Source organism: Pelophylax lessonae (genome assembly GCF_965119305.1).
Source record: "Pelophylax lessonae genome assembly, chromosome: 3".
Classification (NCBI taxonomy): domain Eukaryota; kingdom Metazoa; phylum Chordata; class Amphibia; order Anura; family Ranidae; genus Pelophylax; species Pelophylax lessonae.
In genome coordinates, this window is record NC_138770.1 from 284114243 (window position 1) to 284131397 (window position 17155).

A 17155-nucleotide genomic window follows, 5' to 3' on the forward strand; every position below is an offset into this window, starting at 1 on the left:
GCTCGCTCCCGCGATCCTCTAGCAGAGACCGCAGACGCACTGATCGCCCCGTGGGGGCAATACCAGCTAATGTATGCCTTCCCTCCTCTCGGGTTACTGCCAAGACTTCTTCGCAGGATAGAGGAGGAAGGAATTCCAGTAATCCTGGTAGCTCCGGACTGGCCTCGCCGAGCGTGGTACGCCGACTTGGTCAGACTGGTGGCGGACGTCCCGTGGAGACTTCCTCTCAAGGAGGACCTACTGTCTCAGGGACCGATCTTCCATCCTGCTTTACGATCGCTGGCTTTAACGGCCTGGCTATTGAGACCCAGGTGCTGAAGGACAAGGGTTTGTCAGCTTCAGTTATTCCTACTCTAGTTAAAGCAAGGAAAGCGACTTCCAGAAAGATTTATCATCGCACATGGAAGTCCTACATTGCATGGTGTGAACCTCTGGGGTTCCGTCCACGGTCTTATTCGGTTAGTCGAATATTAGCTTTTCTGCAACAAGGGGTTGAGCAGAAACTGGCCTTGAGTACTATCAAGGGTCAGGTCTCAGCCTTAGCTATCTTCTTTCAGAAGCCTTTGGCTACTCATTCCTTGGTGCGGAATTTCATCCAGGGGGTGCGACATCTGGCTCCGCCAGTGCGCGCGCCGTTACCACCCTGGGATCTTAATTTAGTATTGTCGGTTCTTCAGAAACCTCCCTTTGAAGATATTAGGGAGATTCCTCTACCTACGTTGTCCCAGAAGGTGGCCTTCTTGGTGGCTATCACTTCTGCACGCAGGGTGTCAGAACTGGCCGCATTATCTTGTCGTTCCCCATATCTGGTGGTTCATAGAGATAAGGTGGTTCTTCGTCCGAATCCATCCTTCCTACCAAAAGTGGTTTCAGAATTTCATCTGAATGAAGAAATTGTATTACCTTCCCTGTGTCCTAAGCCCAGTCATCCTCGGGAGTTTGCTTTGCACTCCTTGGATGTGGTCCGGGCGATCAGGGTATACTTGAAAACGACAGACTCGTTTCGCAAGACGGATTCACTTTTTGTGGTCCCGGATGGACCCAAAAAGGGGTTGCCTGCATCTGCCGCGACTATTTCCAAATGGATCAGACAGACGGTGGTACAGGCTTATTCTATTAAGGGTCGGGAGCCCCCGTTCCCTGTTAAGGCGCACTCCACTCGGGCACTTAGTGCGTCATGGGCCTTTCGCCATCAGGCGTCAGTGGTCCAGGTGTGCAAGGCGGCTACCTGGTCGTCGGTGCATACCTTTACAAAACATTATAAAGTTGATGTAATGGCATCGTCTGATGCCTTGTTTGGCCGCAAGGTTTTGCAGGCCGCCATTTGAGGAGACCAGTGGTCTACCTCGAGGGGTTTTTTTTTTCCGTTGGAATTTTTATTTGAGTCTCATTCTTTGTTTATAATGAGCCTTTAAAACTTCTAGTTTGGCACCGGTTGGGCCTTCTAGATTGGATTTTGATTTCTGTCAATCCCACCCCTCATTTGTGGCACTGCTTCTGGATGTCCCAGTTCTTGTGAATCAAGAAGACTACGTCTGTCAATGAGCGACAGAGAAAATCGGATTTTTGTAAGATCTTACCGTAAAATCCTTTTCTCTTAGCTCATTGACAGACGTAGTACCCGCCCCTCTATCATTGAGTTGGGTTGGGTTAAATTCTCTGTTGCTGCTTTGTGACAGAACTGATGCCTTGTAGCAGAGAGAGTGAGGATATACCCTCTGGGACTGCCCCTAGGGTGGAGCCAGAACGTTTTTTCTTTTCTGCCTAGTCCTACTCCTGCGGAGACAACATAACCCAGTTCTTGTGAATCAAGAAGACTACGTCTGTCAATGAGCTAAGAGAAAAGGATTTTATGGTAAGATCTTACAAAAATCCGATTTTTTTTTGCATTGATACATGTCCCCCAGTGCAGTAGCCGGGTCCCCATACACTTTTTATGGCAATAACTTGCATATAAGCCTTTAAAGTGAGGACTTTTGACTGTTCGTGTCTGTCACGGGGTAACGTGGCAGAGCCTGACGTAAGAGGAGTGGCTTACCGGGTAACTGGCGTGGCACAGGTTCACCAGAGGCGCGGAGTCTAAGTGTTAGCCTGTTTTCACCAGGGCCCCAGATGGCGGGGATGGATTTGGCTGCTTGCTAACACCAGGTTGCAGCCCCCCCGGATTCCCTGGGAGAGCCAGGAACAGGTCCAGGACCAATAGCCGGTAACAGGTAAACAGATCAGGATGAGACAGGAGGATAGTCAGGACAAGCCAAGGTCAGGGCGGGCAGCAGGCAATCAGAATCCAAAGACAAGCCTGGTCAGGTAAACAGGAACAGCGGATATAACAGGCACAGGATACAGGAGAGCTAAAGACAACACAGCATTTACCTAGAGTGACAGCTGTGTTTAAATAGGCCGTTTTGGCGCCAATTTGGTAGCCTCGAACTTCCACCGAGGTAGCCTCGAACTTCCACCGAGGTAGCCTCGAACTCTACAAAGGTAGCCCCGAACTCTACCAAGGTAGCCTCAGTGCATGCGCATAGGCGTTCGCCGGTTAGCGACGCCAGTGCGCCTGCGCAGGGTATTGAGTCCCTGACAGTGTCCCATAGACTTTATTAGAGTTCGCTAGAACTTTTCCCTGTTCGAGATGTTCTGGTGCGAACTGAACAGGGTGGTGTTCAGCCCATCCCTAATTGTGATAAGTAATAAAGCCCAACTCAAGGCACAAAAACAGCCTACTAGGATTTAAGCACTATACATTCTGTTTCTTGAAAAAGTAGCCCCTACCATGCTGGCTTAGTTCTAAACAATTTAGGCCTGCTGGTTTAAGTTTGAAAAAAAAAATGGTGTAGGGTCCCCCCCCCGTCACATAAAGCATACCAGGCCACATGCATCCTAAAGGTCTGTTGTGAAATTTGGGGGGGGTCTTCGTCAATATATTTATCACAATCTTGTCCATTATAAGGGTTTAGTATTGATGAAAGGAATCCCTAGTCTGTTGTTCACAGCAGTCATTTGCTGACAGTGTAAATGCCATTTTATTTTCTTTATATTATACATGTTATATTATTATTATATATTCGTTATAGTTTTATGGCAGTGGATTGATTATATCATACAGATACACCACTTTGCAGGCAGTTTGAGGGCATCCCCCAGGCATATTATTTAAATGAATTTTACATATTTAATTTTGCCCGTTAAGCATTATCAAAATTGCTGCTCCTCGCTAAGTGGAAACTAAAAAATGTATTTTGCTCTGGTACATATTCCTCAGGGTGTTGTTCAGCCCCCCTTACCATTTAATTGACAATCACTTGCTTATTAGCCTAGAAAATAGTCATTATTGTTTAACATTTGCTACCAATTGACTTCAATAGAGTTCGGATTCAACACCCGAACTTTAGTCATGTTCTGCAAACCTGCCTTAAACCAAACCCAGATAAGTTTGGCTTATCCAGAATTGTAATCACAATTAAAACCTGCCTGAATCTCATAAGAGTTATAAGGATTTCAATACTCCTGTTTTGTCAATACTGTATGTGACCTTTTTGTGTATTCAAAGGTTGTCAGACCACTTATTGTAACACCTCTTTTTTCCTACAGCTAACCACTACTGCCTATGACTATACTGGTTATACATAGGTTGCAACCAACTAACTGGTTATATATAAGATGCCACCAACACTGAGATCATGTCTTCTTCATTAAACCTACTTTTTGCTGAGCTAAGAGATAACAGCATACCACTCAATCCAAAGTTCCATTCCATATTTATTAATGATCCAAAATATAAATTGATAGGACTTCCAGCCGAATCATGCCAAGTTTCCATCAATTTAATATAATTTGTGGTGGGAAATGTTGCTTCTAGGGCAAAATTGATCACCCAATCATTACATGGTTACCCAGTTCTGTTTTACTTCTGCAAATGCTGCCTTTTATAGATATTAACCATCCATTAACAGATGGCCAGAATCCCCCCAACAAGCTAAGAAGATTTGGTCAGCTCCATTGCCAGGGGAAAATCTCCAATGACTAACTCTGGAAACAATTTACTACTGGCATTAATATATACTGGATATGTTCTTCTTTGAACAGAGTTGCATTTATAGTGCACTTGTAATTTTGTATAAGGATATGTGATCCTGTGATAACAGTTTTAATGTATTTATGTCATGCTTGAATAAAACACTAATGACTCAGTCTGAACCCTCCTATACAAGCAATCATTTTATTGCTAGTTCCACCGTCATATTCACACACCTTCAGAGGATCTAGTAGCAGTCGCTTCATAAGCGAATGCCGTTTCTATACCAATAGAAATAAATAGTAGGAAGACCCCCCCCCCCCCATGTTGTTTAGTTTGCCTTTAAGAAGATTTTCCAAAAATCCCCTTATGCAATTCTTTATCCCCTAAATAATACATACCAGTGCTGCTCCTCCTGTTGTAAATGGTGGGGAATGTTTGGAAAATCTTCCTGAATGTGGGCTACGCTTGTGACTCCTCTTTATAGCAGAAAACAACAGATTAATCTCCAAATATGAAAAGGCTACTTTACAGTAAAAGCTGTGAAAATGTGGAACAGACTCCCTCAAGAACTGGTTCTGTCCAGCTCAGTAGATTGCTTTAAAAGAGAAGTCCAGCTTTTGAACAAATTTACACTACACAAGCTGGACCAAATGAACTATATCTCTCCCTAAGCTGTCAGCCCACTCTGCATGTGTGGTAAAACTATATGTAGCTGTGGCTACATACAGTATACTGCACTATGTTCTGGGTATGAGCTCAGACTTCCCGGAAAACAAAGACTAGTCTAGAGTCTAGTCTACAGCAGCGGTGCTCAGCCAATTACAGCAAGCGATGTATTCTATTAATGAATACAAAGCCTCCTCTGACTGGCTGAGACAGAGGTTGTGACATCATCAGCCCGCCTCTCTGATTCTGATTGGCTGAGCGCCGCTGCTGTAGACCAGACTCTGGACTCGTCTGTGTTCCGGGAAGTCTGAGCTCGTACCCGGAACATTGTGTGGTATACTGTATGGAGCCGCAGCTACATACAGTTTTACCACACATGCAGCAGGCTGCCAGCTTGGCCCAAACAAACTATGTAATTTAGTTGAACAAACTGGATTTCTCTTTTTAACTACTTTAACACTAGCCACTGTGCTGCTACTGCGGCACAGTGGCTCGTTATCGTCTAGCGACGTAGACCTACGTCGCTAGACTCCTCCCCTGTAGGCGGCGCTCGCTCGCCGCCGGAGGCGCGCTGCTGCTGTTTTCATTCACAGCGGGAGTCGGGCCAGGGGAGGAGCGGCGGCGATCTGTCCCTGTCTCACACAGTCACCTCCCCCCCACACATTAGTAAGCACCAGGCATACATTAATCCCTCCCTCTCCAATAAAATTAACCCCTTCCCTGCCAGTGTCATTTTTACAGTAACAGTGCATATTTAAAGCACTGATTACTGCAGTAATGTCACTGGTACCCCCAAAAGTGTCAAAAATGTCAGTCAAGGGTCCGATCTGTCCGCCGCAATGTTGCAGTCCCGCAAAAAAAAAAAAATCGCAGATCGCCGCCATTACTCGTTAAAAAAATAAACACCAAAAATGACAGAAATCTTTCCCTTAGTTAGTAAACGCAATAACTTCTGCGCAAACCAATCAAAATACGCTTATTGCGATTTTTTTTTACCAAACATGGGTAGCAGAAAACAAATTGGCCAAAAATTTTTAAAAAAATTGGTTTTTACATCTTTTTTGGGGGGAATTTCATATAAAAAAATGTTAAAAATATTGTTATTTTTTCAAAATAAACGCTCTTTTTTTGTTAATAGCGCAAAAAGTAAAAATCGCACAGGTGATCAAACACCACCACAAGAAAGCTCTGTTTGTAGGAAAAAAAGGATGTAAATTTCGTTTGGGTACGGCGTCGCATGACCGCGCAATTGTCAGTTAAGTGGCCCAGACGTAAGGCAGCAAAATGCTCTAGTGGTAAAGTGGTTAAAAAGGCCTGGATCCTTTCCTAAATGTACATAATTTAACTGGATACTAACATTTATAGGGGGTGTTGATCCAGGGAATATCCGTTGCCTCTGGTCAGATTAGGAAATAATTTCTTCCTCTGCTGGAACAAATTGGATCATGCTTTGCTGGGTTTTTTTTTTGCCTTCCTCTGGATCACATGTGGGTATAGGATTGTACTTTTTTTTTTTTTTCCCTTTTTATCGGTTGAACTAGTGTCTTTTTTTAACCAGACTAACTATATAACATAGTGAGTCTTCCTACTATTTATTTTTAGTGGTAACAGAGTTAGCGTAGGTAGAAACTGCTACTAGATTCTTTAAAGTATAAATACCTTCAACATAACATATTCAAGGTAACTAATTGCTTTTGATATGCACCAATTTGTAGTTCAAGTTTGTTGGCTGTTTATTACTTTCAGCACCATTTGCTTATGCAGCAAACTTTATCTTACTCTCTGAATGTTTATCCGCTAAAACTTTTCCTGGATCTCACAAAGCATCTTGTCATCCTAGTATTAAACTGAGAAAGGCTCAGAAACCAGACTTATGTGCCTTATACAAACCTTTCAACAGTAGCCATGTTCTCTAGCTCATCCGGTGTAAGCTTGCAGCTTGGGTCTTTGGACACTGGCTCCTTTATACATGTTAGCAGAGTCCCACCTTGTTGCACAGCTAGCTTTAAATCATCCTGAAAGATAAATATCATGTTGTTACAAAGAGGTTACTTATTTGGTTTATACATTGTCTCTTTACCGGGCACCATGGAAAATTTAGTTTCGGTGATAGCACATTTGCAATATTCATGAGGAGGAATTTAGGAAAAAAACTGAGCCGGGAAATCTGTCTCTTATGAGATTAAAATATCTCTTTTTCATATACATGCTGAATCTGGAAAAATAATCTTGGTCTTATGTTTACAAGCAGAAGTACAGATCCATAAAAGAAGTACACAGCCATAAAAGTGAACATGGTACACATACGACATTCTTGATCTTATGCATTAAGAGTGCTAACTTCTGTATGCACTAAAACATAACAATCAAATAAGTTCCACTATGAACTTGTCTGACTAAAGAAGAGTGAAGTCTGATTGGCAAAAAGTAAGAATTAGAGCTTTTTTTTATTGAATATAGTGTTATAATAAAATGTTTTCCTGCTTAGCCGTTGAAGCACTGTATTAATTGTTACAATAAACTACAGTAAAACCTTGGATTGCGAGTAACTTTGTCTGCAAGTGTTTTGCAAGATGAGCACATTTTTCTTTATAAATTTTGATTTGATAAACGAGCGATGTCTTGATAAACGACTAGTGTCACATCATAACTGAGTATAAAAGGGAAGAGAGGCGCCTCTAAGTGTAGCAATATGGTTACATTTAATGAAGGTTCAACATTTAGCAACTCACTTGGTTGATGATTAAAACAGGCACATCTAAGTATGCAGGCATCCGGGGTAAAGCTGTCCACATAGACCATGCTCCGCACCGACATCAACACCATCCCTTTCAAGCTGCACTCCACGAGTGTCAGATCTCTCTACTGCAGGGTAGTTTTCCCGGTCACGTTTGCAGACTGACAGCAGTGAGAACCAGTGGTACGGAAGGCGGTCTATGTAAGACAACTTTACCCCAGGTGCCTGCATACTTAGATGTGCCTGTTTTAATCATCAACCATGTGAGTTACTAAATGTTGTACCTTCACTAAATGTAACCATATTGTTACACTTAAAGGTGCCTCTCTTCTCTTATACTCTGTAGCTCCTGCTGGATTTTGCTTTTAATCCCCTTGTGAAGGCTGCCATTTGTGGATGGACATTTTATGGTGACACAACCTATCACTTTGCTATAATCATTTTATATGGACTATAAACTGAAGGATTTATGAATAAATGGTTGTGGAACGAATCATCTGTGTTTCTATTATTTCTTATGGGGAAATTTGCTTTGATATACGAGTGCTTTGGATTACAAGCATGTTTCTGGAACGAATTATGCTCGCAATCCAAGGTTTTACTATTAGTATATCCGGGGAAATGGGGGGAAAAGGGGCTGGTTCCCCACAACAGCAGTCCCTGGGAAAAAAAGGGGGACTTTTACAGTACCATTTCATGTAAGATTCATCACATTAAAAGTATTTTTATCAAAACTTTTATTCAAAACAAAGAAACATAGTAATTTAAAAGGACAAAGGTTCGATGATACATAATTCTAAAGACAGCAGTTGGCTGGTCAAAAACAGAGTGTGCAGTATGGAATTCAAGCGTGAATTCCTCTACATGTTTCACGGATTGACCGCTTATTCAGGAAGAAGAACTCTAGTGCACTCTAAAGGCCCGTACACACGTGCAGATTGTCGGCCGAAAAGATTCGGCCGACGACCGATCGGCCGATTTTCGGCTTGTTAGTATGATGCTTCCGACAGCGCACTTTCGGCCGAACAGAATCTGTCGTGCAAGCATTAAAATTTTTGTATGCCGACACCAGAACGGCCGATTGTTCGCCAGTCAGTACAGATTTCGGCCGACAGACAGCAGATTTGCAAGACTGGGCATGCTCAGAAAAGAAAAAAACACAGGGAAAGTTAACCATCACATGACATCACTTCTGCAGTCGGCGGACAAAATTCGTGTGCAGTCTTTTGCACTTTTCAGCGGACAGGACAGCCCGGGGACAAAAGACGGCCGATCGGTCGGCCGACGATCGGTAGGTGTGTACGGGGCTTTAGTAATGACAACAACAAAATATAACAAGGTGAGTATTGTCTATGGCATAGGCAACAGACGGATTACATAAATATAATGTTTGTTATACATAAATATGTGGGTAAGAATTTGGGCTCACCTAGAGGTGGTAAGAATCACTGACCATTCAGATTGGTCAGCCACCAAACACTCTCACCGGCAAACATGGGAGACACTGATAATGATAAAGTAGCAATGGGATTTTTTTCTATTAACCCAAATAAATGCCCATAGCTGGAATTCAAATGAGAAAAAAGAAGGGGAGAAAAGAAGAAGCAGAGAAGGGAAGGATAGGGGGAAGGAGATGAAGGGGAGGGATAAGAAAGGAGGGGAGGAGAGGAAGGGAAGGGAGAAGGAAGGGGGGAGGGAAAGAGGGGAGGGGAAACCAAGAAGAGGAAAACACAAAGGGAAGGGAAAACAACCCAGGGGAGGGAGGAAAAAAGGAGGATTAGGAAGACAGTTGGGAAGGAAGGGAAAAAGGGGGGGAGGGGGAGGGGAGAGGGAAAAAAGGAGGGAGGGGGAGGAGGGAGGAGGGGGGAGGGGAGGGAAGGGAGGAGGGAAAAAAGGAAGGAAAGGAGGGAGGGGGAGGAGGGGGGAGGGGAGGGTTGAAGACGGGAAAAGAAAGAAAGGAAAAAGAAAAAAGGGGGAAAGTGGGAATCTGAAAAGAAAAGGAAGGGCAAAGAAGAAAGTTAGAAAAAGAAAAATCATTGAAGACCAGAGCATGGGAATTGGCTTGAGCCAGTAAATCAGAAATCAGTGAGTTTCTTTTTTTATATATATTTTTTATTTTGATATGAGAATGCAGTTATCAATAATAAACAAGAAAGTCTACAGGCTTGGAAGGATCAGTTTGTAAATGGATAGCAAACTGGCTAAAATATAGAATTCCGAGAGTATTGGTTAATGATTCTTGCTCTGAATGGTTTAAGGTTATCAGTGGTGTACACCTACTTTCTTATATCTTTATAAATGATATAGGGTCTGGGATTAAAAGTACAATTTCAGTCTTTGCAGATGACACCAAGCTATGCAGTGGAATAACTTCCTTACAGGATGTCTCCAACTTACAAGCCGACCTCAATGCACTGTTTCATTGGGCAACTGTGTGGCAAACGAGGTTTAATGTTGATAAATGTAAAGTTATGCACTTGGGGGCTAAGAAATGCATGCATCATACATACTAGAGGGAGAAGAACTGGGTTTCCAAAGCAAGAAAAGTCCTCTCTTGTAATAACAGAGGCATGGATTCCAGAGAGAGAGAGATATCATTTCGTCTCTGTATAAATCATTAGTAAGACCTCATCTAGAATATGCAGTTCAGTTTTGAGCACCAGTTCTCCAAAAGGATATCAGGGAACTGGAGAAAGTGCAGAGAATGGCAACCCAACTGATAAGAGGCATGGAGGGGCTCAGCAATGAGGAAAGATTAGAGGAGCTGAATTTATTCTCTCTTGAGAAGAGGAGATTAAGGGGGGATATGATCAACATGTATAAATACATAAGGGGTTCATATAGTGAACTTGGTGTTGAGTTATTCACTTTAGGGTCATCACAGAGGACAAGGGGGCACTCTTTACGTCAAGAGGAAAAGAGATTTTGTCTCCAAATACGGAAAGGTTTCTTGACAGTAAGAGCTGTGAAAATGTGGAATAGACTCCCTCCAGAGGTGGTGCAAGCCAGCTCAGTAGATTGCTTTAAATAAGGCCTGTATTCTTTCCTAGGTGCACATAATATAACTGGGTACTAATATTTATAGGTAAAGTTAATCCAGGGATTATCCGATTGCCTCTTGGGGGATCAGGAAGGAATTTTTCCCCTGCTGTAGCAAATTGGATCATGTTTTGCTGAGGTTTCTCACCTTCCTCTGGATCAACTCTGAGTATAGGATTGTGTGGAATGAGACTGTATGGTTGTGTTTTCTTTACTGTTCTTTATTGGTTGAGTCAGATGGACTTGTGTCTTTTTCAACCTGACTAACTATGTAAATGTGAACAGTTTGTTAGTATAGTTTAAAAACAAATGAATGGATGGCGATTGGTCTAAAAAAGTAACAAGTGAGTGAAGGAAGGGGAACATCAGGTTAGGAGTGAGAGTTCTTTATTTATGTCTCACTATCATCATAAATATCAAAACTAGGATAGTGGGTAGTGGGATGCAAATTATTCCTTTATGCTATCTGTACACCCAAAATGTCTGGTCTATAGTACAGATATGATCCAATATTATACACTAATTTATTTCATACTGTATGCAGCTGTTTCAGTTGTCTATTATCAGTGTAGTACATAGAAGGTGGCTTCTATTGAGTTCGCCTTGGGATAACCTGATGGAATAAATCTAATCAATTACTATTAATGATTGCTTGTGTTGTTTTGCCTAAGGGCTCATGTTCACTAGGTGTCCAGCTCTGCGAGCTTCTATGCATACTCTTGTTTGCTGACGTTAAAGCCTAGTACACAAGATCAGAAAACTGGACAAAAAATACCAATTTCAAAACCGATCGTGCGATAATCTGATCATTGGTACACATCTTTCGAGAGCCAACCATGACAGTTCATGCAAAATTATCTGAAGGGACAAACAAGAAAAATTTTCTCGTACTATACCAGAACGTACGATTTTCGTTTAATCAGAACAGTATTCATCCAAAAAAAAAAATCAAAGGACTAAGACCATGCATGCTCGGAAACTAAAGAATACAATACAACACATTACAACAGAAGTGGGAGTGGATCCCTGCCAAAACTAGGGAACCCCCCCCCCCCCCCAAAAAATGACATGTCAAATGTGGCAGGGGATGGGGGGAGGTGTGCTTGACGCAGAGCTTCCCTTTTTGTGTGGGGCTCCACTTTAAAGTCTATCGGACAAATCTTGAAAAATTAATTTTTAAGGTTAATAGAAAAGGGGATGTCAAAGTCTTGGAGAGCTTGGCACTTTCATGGGGGACACGTGCCAATGCAAAAAAAAGTAGGGCCCTTCTTTTGCAACTTCATAGAAAACATGGGAAAAAAATACCATTTACATGTTTGGGAGATGCCTTTAAGCTGTATGTGTTGTTATGGAAGAGTATGATTTTCACAGACAGCATCAGTTACACTGTATTCTGGCATCACATCCTAACATATAGACATTATATAAGCATAATTATTTTAGGATAGGATGACTTTATACATACATATTGGTAAATTGTGTTGAATTGTCTAAACCAGTGGTTTCCAAACTGTGGCCCGGGGCCAGATGTGGCCCTTTGTTTGTCTCTATCTGGCCCTTCCCATATGGAAGAAAAATATATTTCCAATATATTTAGGGAAAACATTTTTAGAAATATATTGAATATGGCCAAAATTGTAGTATTTCAAATATATGTCAAATATATTTGGGAAAAATAAATTAAGAATGTTTTTTTAAAATATATTTTTAAATCTATTTTTCTTCCACGTGGGTTGGGACACTATTCCTCCAACTGACAACAAATGATGTGGCACTATTCCTCCAACTGACACCAATATTGTGGCACTTTTCCTCCCACTGATACCATCGATGGGGCACTATCCCTTCAATTGATACCAACCATGAGGCACTTTTCTTCCTGCTAAGACCAATGATGGGGAAATGTTCCTCCTACTGAAACCATTGACGGGGCACTATTCCTCCCACTGACACCGTTGATGGGGCACTATTCCTTCTATTGATACCAACCATGGGGTACTACTCCTCCTGCTAAAACTAAAAATGGTGCCCTATTCCTCCTGGTAAAAATAAAGATGGGGCAGGGTTTACTCCTGCTGGTTTCGGGACATTTTTTACTCACACCCCTATAAAGTCTGAAGGACAGTAAACTGGCCCTTTGTTTAAAAATTTTGGAGACCTCTGGTCTAAACAAACATTTACAACTGGTAAGCTGTCCTGGATGGCATGTAAATGTGAATGCATAAATGGCCATTCACATGTTGTAACAGTACCCAACTGTTGGGGCTAGTATTTGGATTTAATAATATAAACCTTTTGAAGAATAAAACATTTAGGTTCTCTGTGTTCTATTACATGAGTTTTTTTTAGATGTTTGTTGCCATAAATGAAAGGATGAATCAGATTTTTCGTATGTATTTAATATATTATTAAAATAGTACAATGAGGTATATATAGCACCTACTTTCAGCTTGGTCTGGCGCTCTGTATGTGACAAGAGTAGCTCCTCAGTGCAGATGACATCATTTGGGAGTTCCGTTTCTGCCAGGCTTGTGCCAAATGTCTGTAAACTCTGCGCTGTAGTCTTCACAACCTGAGCAAAGCTCTCAATAGCCTGTTATGGGGAAAAATAGATCATAAAGTGTTTGGGTATAAGAAATACTTGTGTTTACTTGGAAAGGACACAGATGTTGCTTTCATTTATTTTTACAGTAAACCCTTCATACCATTGAAGTGGCAAGCTTGTTACATTCATGCAGCATTTTACTTTCACAGAACCTCATTCATTATGTGTAGGTCATTGCTTACTACTTCACGGCTCACTGAATCCACTGCTTAAGTGAACACTGTGGTTTATATAAAGGCTGTGATGTATCTAGACTCCTGGTCATTGTAAAATGTTAATCAAGGCTTCACAATCACAAGGCATCTCTTAATTATCTTGTAGAAATAGCTCAGTACAGTACAATATGGTAAACACGGCAGTCTTTTCTACCTTCTATGTATTATCATCATATATTATTATGACTATGGATAGACCGATATGGTTTTTTCAGGGCTGATACCGATATTTTGGTCACAGCGTATCGGCCGATATTTTGTACATTTAAAGTTTTGAAAAATAAAGACAATTTTTGACACAAATCTGGTACTGAACATGTTAATTTTTGTTTAATGCTTAATGGCTGGCTTGCTGGTACCCTGTGGTGGGTGGCTGGCTGGCACCCTGTGGTGGGTGGCTGGCTTGCTGGTACCCTGTGGTGGGTGGCTGGCTGGCTGTCTGGCACCCTGTGGTGCATGGGCGGCTGGCTGGCACCCTGTGGTGGGTGGGTGGGTGGCTGGCACAGGGGCTGTGGGTGGCTGGCTGGTACAGGGCCTGTGGGCGGCTGACTGGTACAGTGCCTGTGGCTGGCTGGTACAGGGCCTGTGGGTGGCTTAATGTCTGGCACCCTGTCTGTGGGTGGCTTAATGTCTGGCACTCTGTGGTGGATAGCTGGCTGGCACCCTGTGGTGGGTGGGTGGCTAGCACAGGGGCTGTGGGTGGCTGGCTGGTACAGGCCTGTGGGTGGCTAGCTGGCTGGTACAGTGCCTTTGGCTGAGTGGTACAGGGCCTATGGGTGTCTGGCTGGCTGGCACAGGGCCTGTAGCTGGCTGGCTGGTATAGGGCCTGTGGATGTGGGTGGCTGGCTGGCACCAGGCTGCTGTGGGTGGGTGTATGGCTGTGATACACTCCCGCAAGTCTAGTCCCGACTCCAGACGAGGTTGTCCAAGGCGAGAGAGGCGGCCTAAGTAGGCAGAATGACGTCACAAAAATATCAGCAATATCGGCCAGTTCCAGGCCGATATCGATATATATCGGGGAAAGTGCATGAAAGCCCTCGATATATCGGCCTTGCTGATAATCCGTCTATCCCTAATTATGACCTTGCTATTATTGCAAAGAAAGAGGGCATTCATTCTTGAATCACAGTCCCAGATATGCCCCTGCATCATTGGCTCAGTAATAGTTCTAACCCAGTTGCTCTACCAGTGTATAAAGTCAACAAAGCACAAAATCCCTAGCAATGGTATACACTGTTAATCAATAAAGCAGTGCAAGAGAGCAATGATAACGTTCAAAAAATGAAAACCCATAAAACAGGACCTACCAAAAAAAAAAGGAAATCTGGTTACTTTGGGTTACTGCATTTTGAACAGTATCACTGTTTAAAAAGCTGGATGGCATACAAATTCTAGCAGTAAATAAGCTTGGACAGAGAAATAACTGCAGAAAAACTTTTTAAATTAAAGTAGAACTTTAGTCAGAAAATTAAGTCCTTCTAGATCACTTCAGGCTGGCCCCTTTTGCAGGTATAGCTATGTATAACGTTAAAAATAATTGGCTATACTGTATAACATCCAGTAATACACTGTCTTACCATGCTTTGCACATGCTCAGTTGCTCTACATTTGTAAGCATTTTTAGGCACTGCTGAATTTGCAGAGGCCGATCTGTTGACTGCCCTAAAATCGGAATGAAACCCTCCTTTACAGCCAAGGAAGCTATTTCTGTTTGATCTGCAACTGCCATGGTGCTGCCCATGTGATCAGTTATGACACCAGCCATTTAATGATTTGACAGTTTTGTTGAGGACACAAGCAAATGTGACAGTTACCAATCCCGGCATTCCAGGAATGTAACTGTTTTTTGAAAACATTAAAAAAATGATTTAAAGTGGAGTTCCAGCCATTTCACTCACCTGTCCAATGGTCCAGCGATGCGGCCGCCCGAAGCCTCGATCCTCTCCCTCGGCGCCAGCATCACTGCTGTGGGCACCCGGCTGTGACAGTTTGCGGCTTCACAGCCGGGTACCCACTGCGCATGCGCGAGTTGCGCTGCGCATCTTGATTGGCCGGCAATTTTCTGGGACCTCTGACATGTCCCAGAAGATTGCAGGGAGGGAGGGGGAGAGGAGAACTTCCGTTCAGGGCTCCGCCCCCCCAAAAAAATGACATGCCAAATGTGGCATGTCAGGGGGTTAGAATACCTAAAGCGGAAGTTCCACTTTTGGGTGGAACTCCGCTTTAAGTCCCACTTTATGATTTACTGCTGTTCAGGGGCTCTGGGCTTCAACAAAAAAGGAACATGAGCTCTGCTGGAGGCAATTTACAGCACATGCTAATGTTTGTAGTATGTGGGATGTTCCTTGGTAAAGAACGTTTTTTTTGCAAGTTGTTGTGGGTAAAGTTCCGCTTTAACTGCTGCTGTTCTGGTTTGATTGAACAGCTCATGTAAAGAAAAGCATATAGGGCAAAATATGCAAATGGAAAATGGATTAAAGTTTTAATGAGCATATAGGTATAGTGAGCTTCTTAATCTGGGTGTAACCTGGGTGTTTCTGCACATGTGTATCCCATTCTTAATTACATGTAAACCAAACCACCTGCTAGAAAGTCATCTCTTCGGTGCAGTTGTGATGGTTTTACATTATATACATAGATGATGGTTTCTCGCCCTTTAAATAATGCATGCCTAATGAAGGATAAAAGTGCACTGAAAACATACAGTGTGTTCTTCTTTTAAGTGGTTGGATGGCATTATCAGTTTGATTGCTACAGCACCATTTGCTACAAAGTCTAAGAACTGCATAGCACAAAACTAGCACGTTTTCTAGGATACTAAAACTAAGGACTAGAATGGTAGGAAAACTGTCACCCTACACTGCTAGTAGTACACTTCCAGTAATACAGACTACAAAGAGAAAACAAACCCACTGTTCCATTTTTATGGGTCTGAAAACTAAGGTGGCTATAACTAACATTTCATTATTCACAGAAATGTAAAAGTATTAATGGCTGTGTGCCACTCTTGCAGGCCTGCCACTCTGGTGGCTTATGTATATATATCCATATCTGTCCCTGATGACCACATTGCAGCAGTAAATGGTTGGAACTGATTGCATAATAAAGGCCATAATAATTTATTGCTCTGTTCTCAATGCCATTATCAAAAGTTCAAAAACTAAAATCTGCATTAGTCATGTCAAATCTCTGCAATTTACTAAAAAAAAAATGTGAATAATTACATTTCTATCTGTAAAATAAATCATATTTTTAGGGAATACAGTGCCTTTTAAATCTCTTGATAAGAGTCAGGTTATGTATTTCAGCTACTCACTGTTCTGTGCTGTATCCATTGACTATGGCTGTATTCCAGAGTGCCTCCCAACTCATTAGTTAACTGGCCTTTGTCAATGTATCCAAGGAGATCCGAAACAGAATTTAACATAATAATCTGTAATTGCAGACCATTAAATACCACATTGTTAGCAATTATTACATTTAAATTCAGCGTTACACACCAAATACATGGACACATGTCAGGATAACTTATCAATGAATTGGATACACATATTTTAGACAAGAGAAAATTACAGATGACAAACTTGGGACATACAGGATACATTTTTATGTCATTGCATTCCCAGAAACAAAGACCAATGCTTCAAAACAGAAATCCAACTTAAAATGAACAAGTGCATCATGAGTAGAGGACAATGATGATCAGAATGAGAAAATGATACTTCTGTCTCTAAATTACAAGTCTCAAAAACCTCTCTTTGCTATTGTTGCCTGTACTGCACACTGGTTTTTCCCATTGAAATCAATGATTCCAGCTCACTAAAAAAAGGAAGGCTAACTTTTGCAAGCAGATTAGGAAGATGACTGGAGAGAAT

General features: G+C 42.1%; 1 protein-coding gene across 5 annotated transcripts in view; it reads right to left on the reverse strand.

Moving 5' to 3' along the window:
* MCF2L2 (MCF.2 cell line derived transforming sequence-like 2) overlaps positions 1 to 17155 on the reverse strand; it is a 529158-nt gene that overhangs the window by 363516 nt on the left and 148487 nt on the right. For all 5 annotated transcript variants that reach the window (XM_082251878.1, XM_082251880.1, XM_082251879.1 and 2 more), the window contains 3 exons: positions 16597 to 16713; positions 12904 to 13053; positions 6575 to 6699 (listed from right to left, as the gene is read on the reverse strand). In XM_082251878.1, coding sequence (XP_082108004.1) covers positions 6575 to 6699; positions 12904 to 13053; positions 16597 to 16713 — 392 coding nt within the window. The remainder of the gene's footprint in view (positions 1 to 6574; positions 6700 to 12903; positions 13054 to 16596; positions 16714 to 17155) is intronic.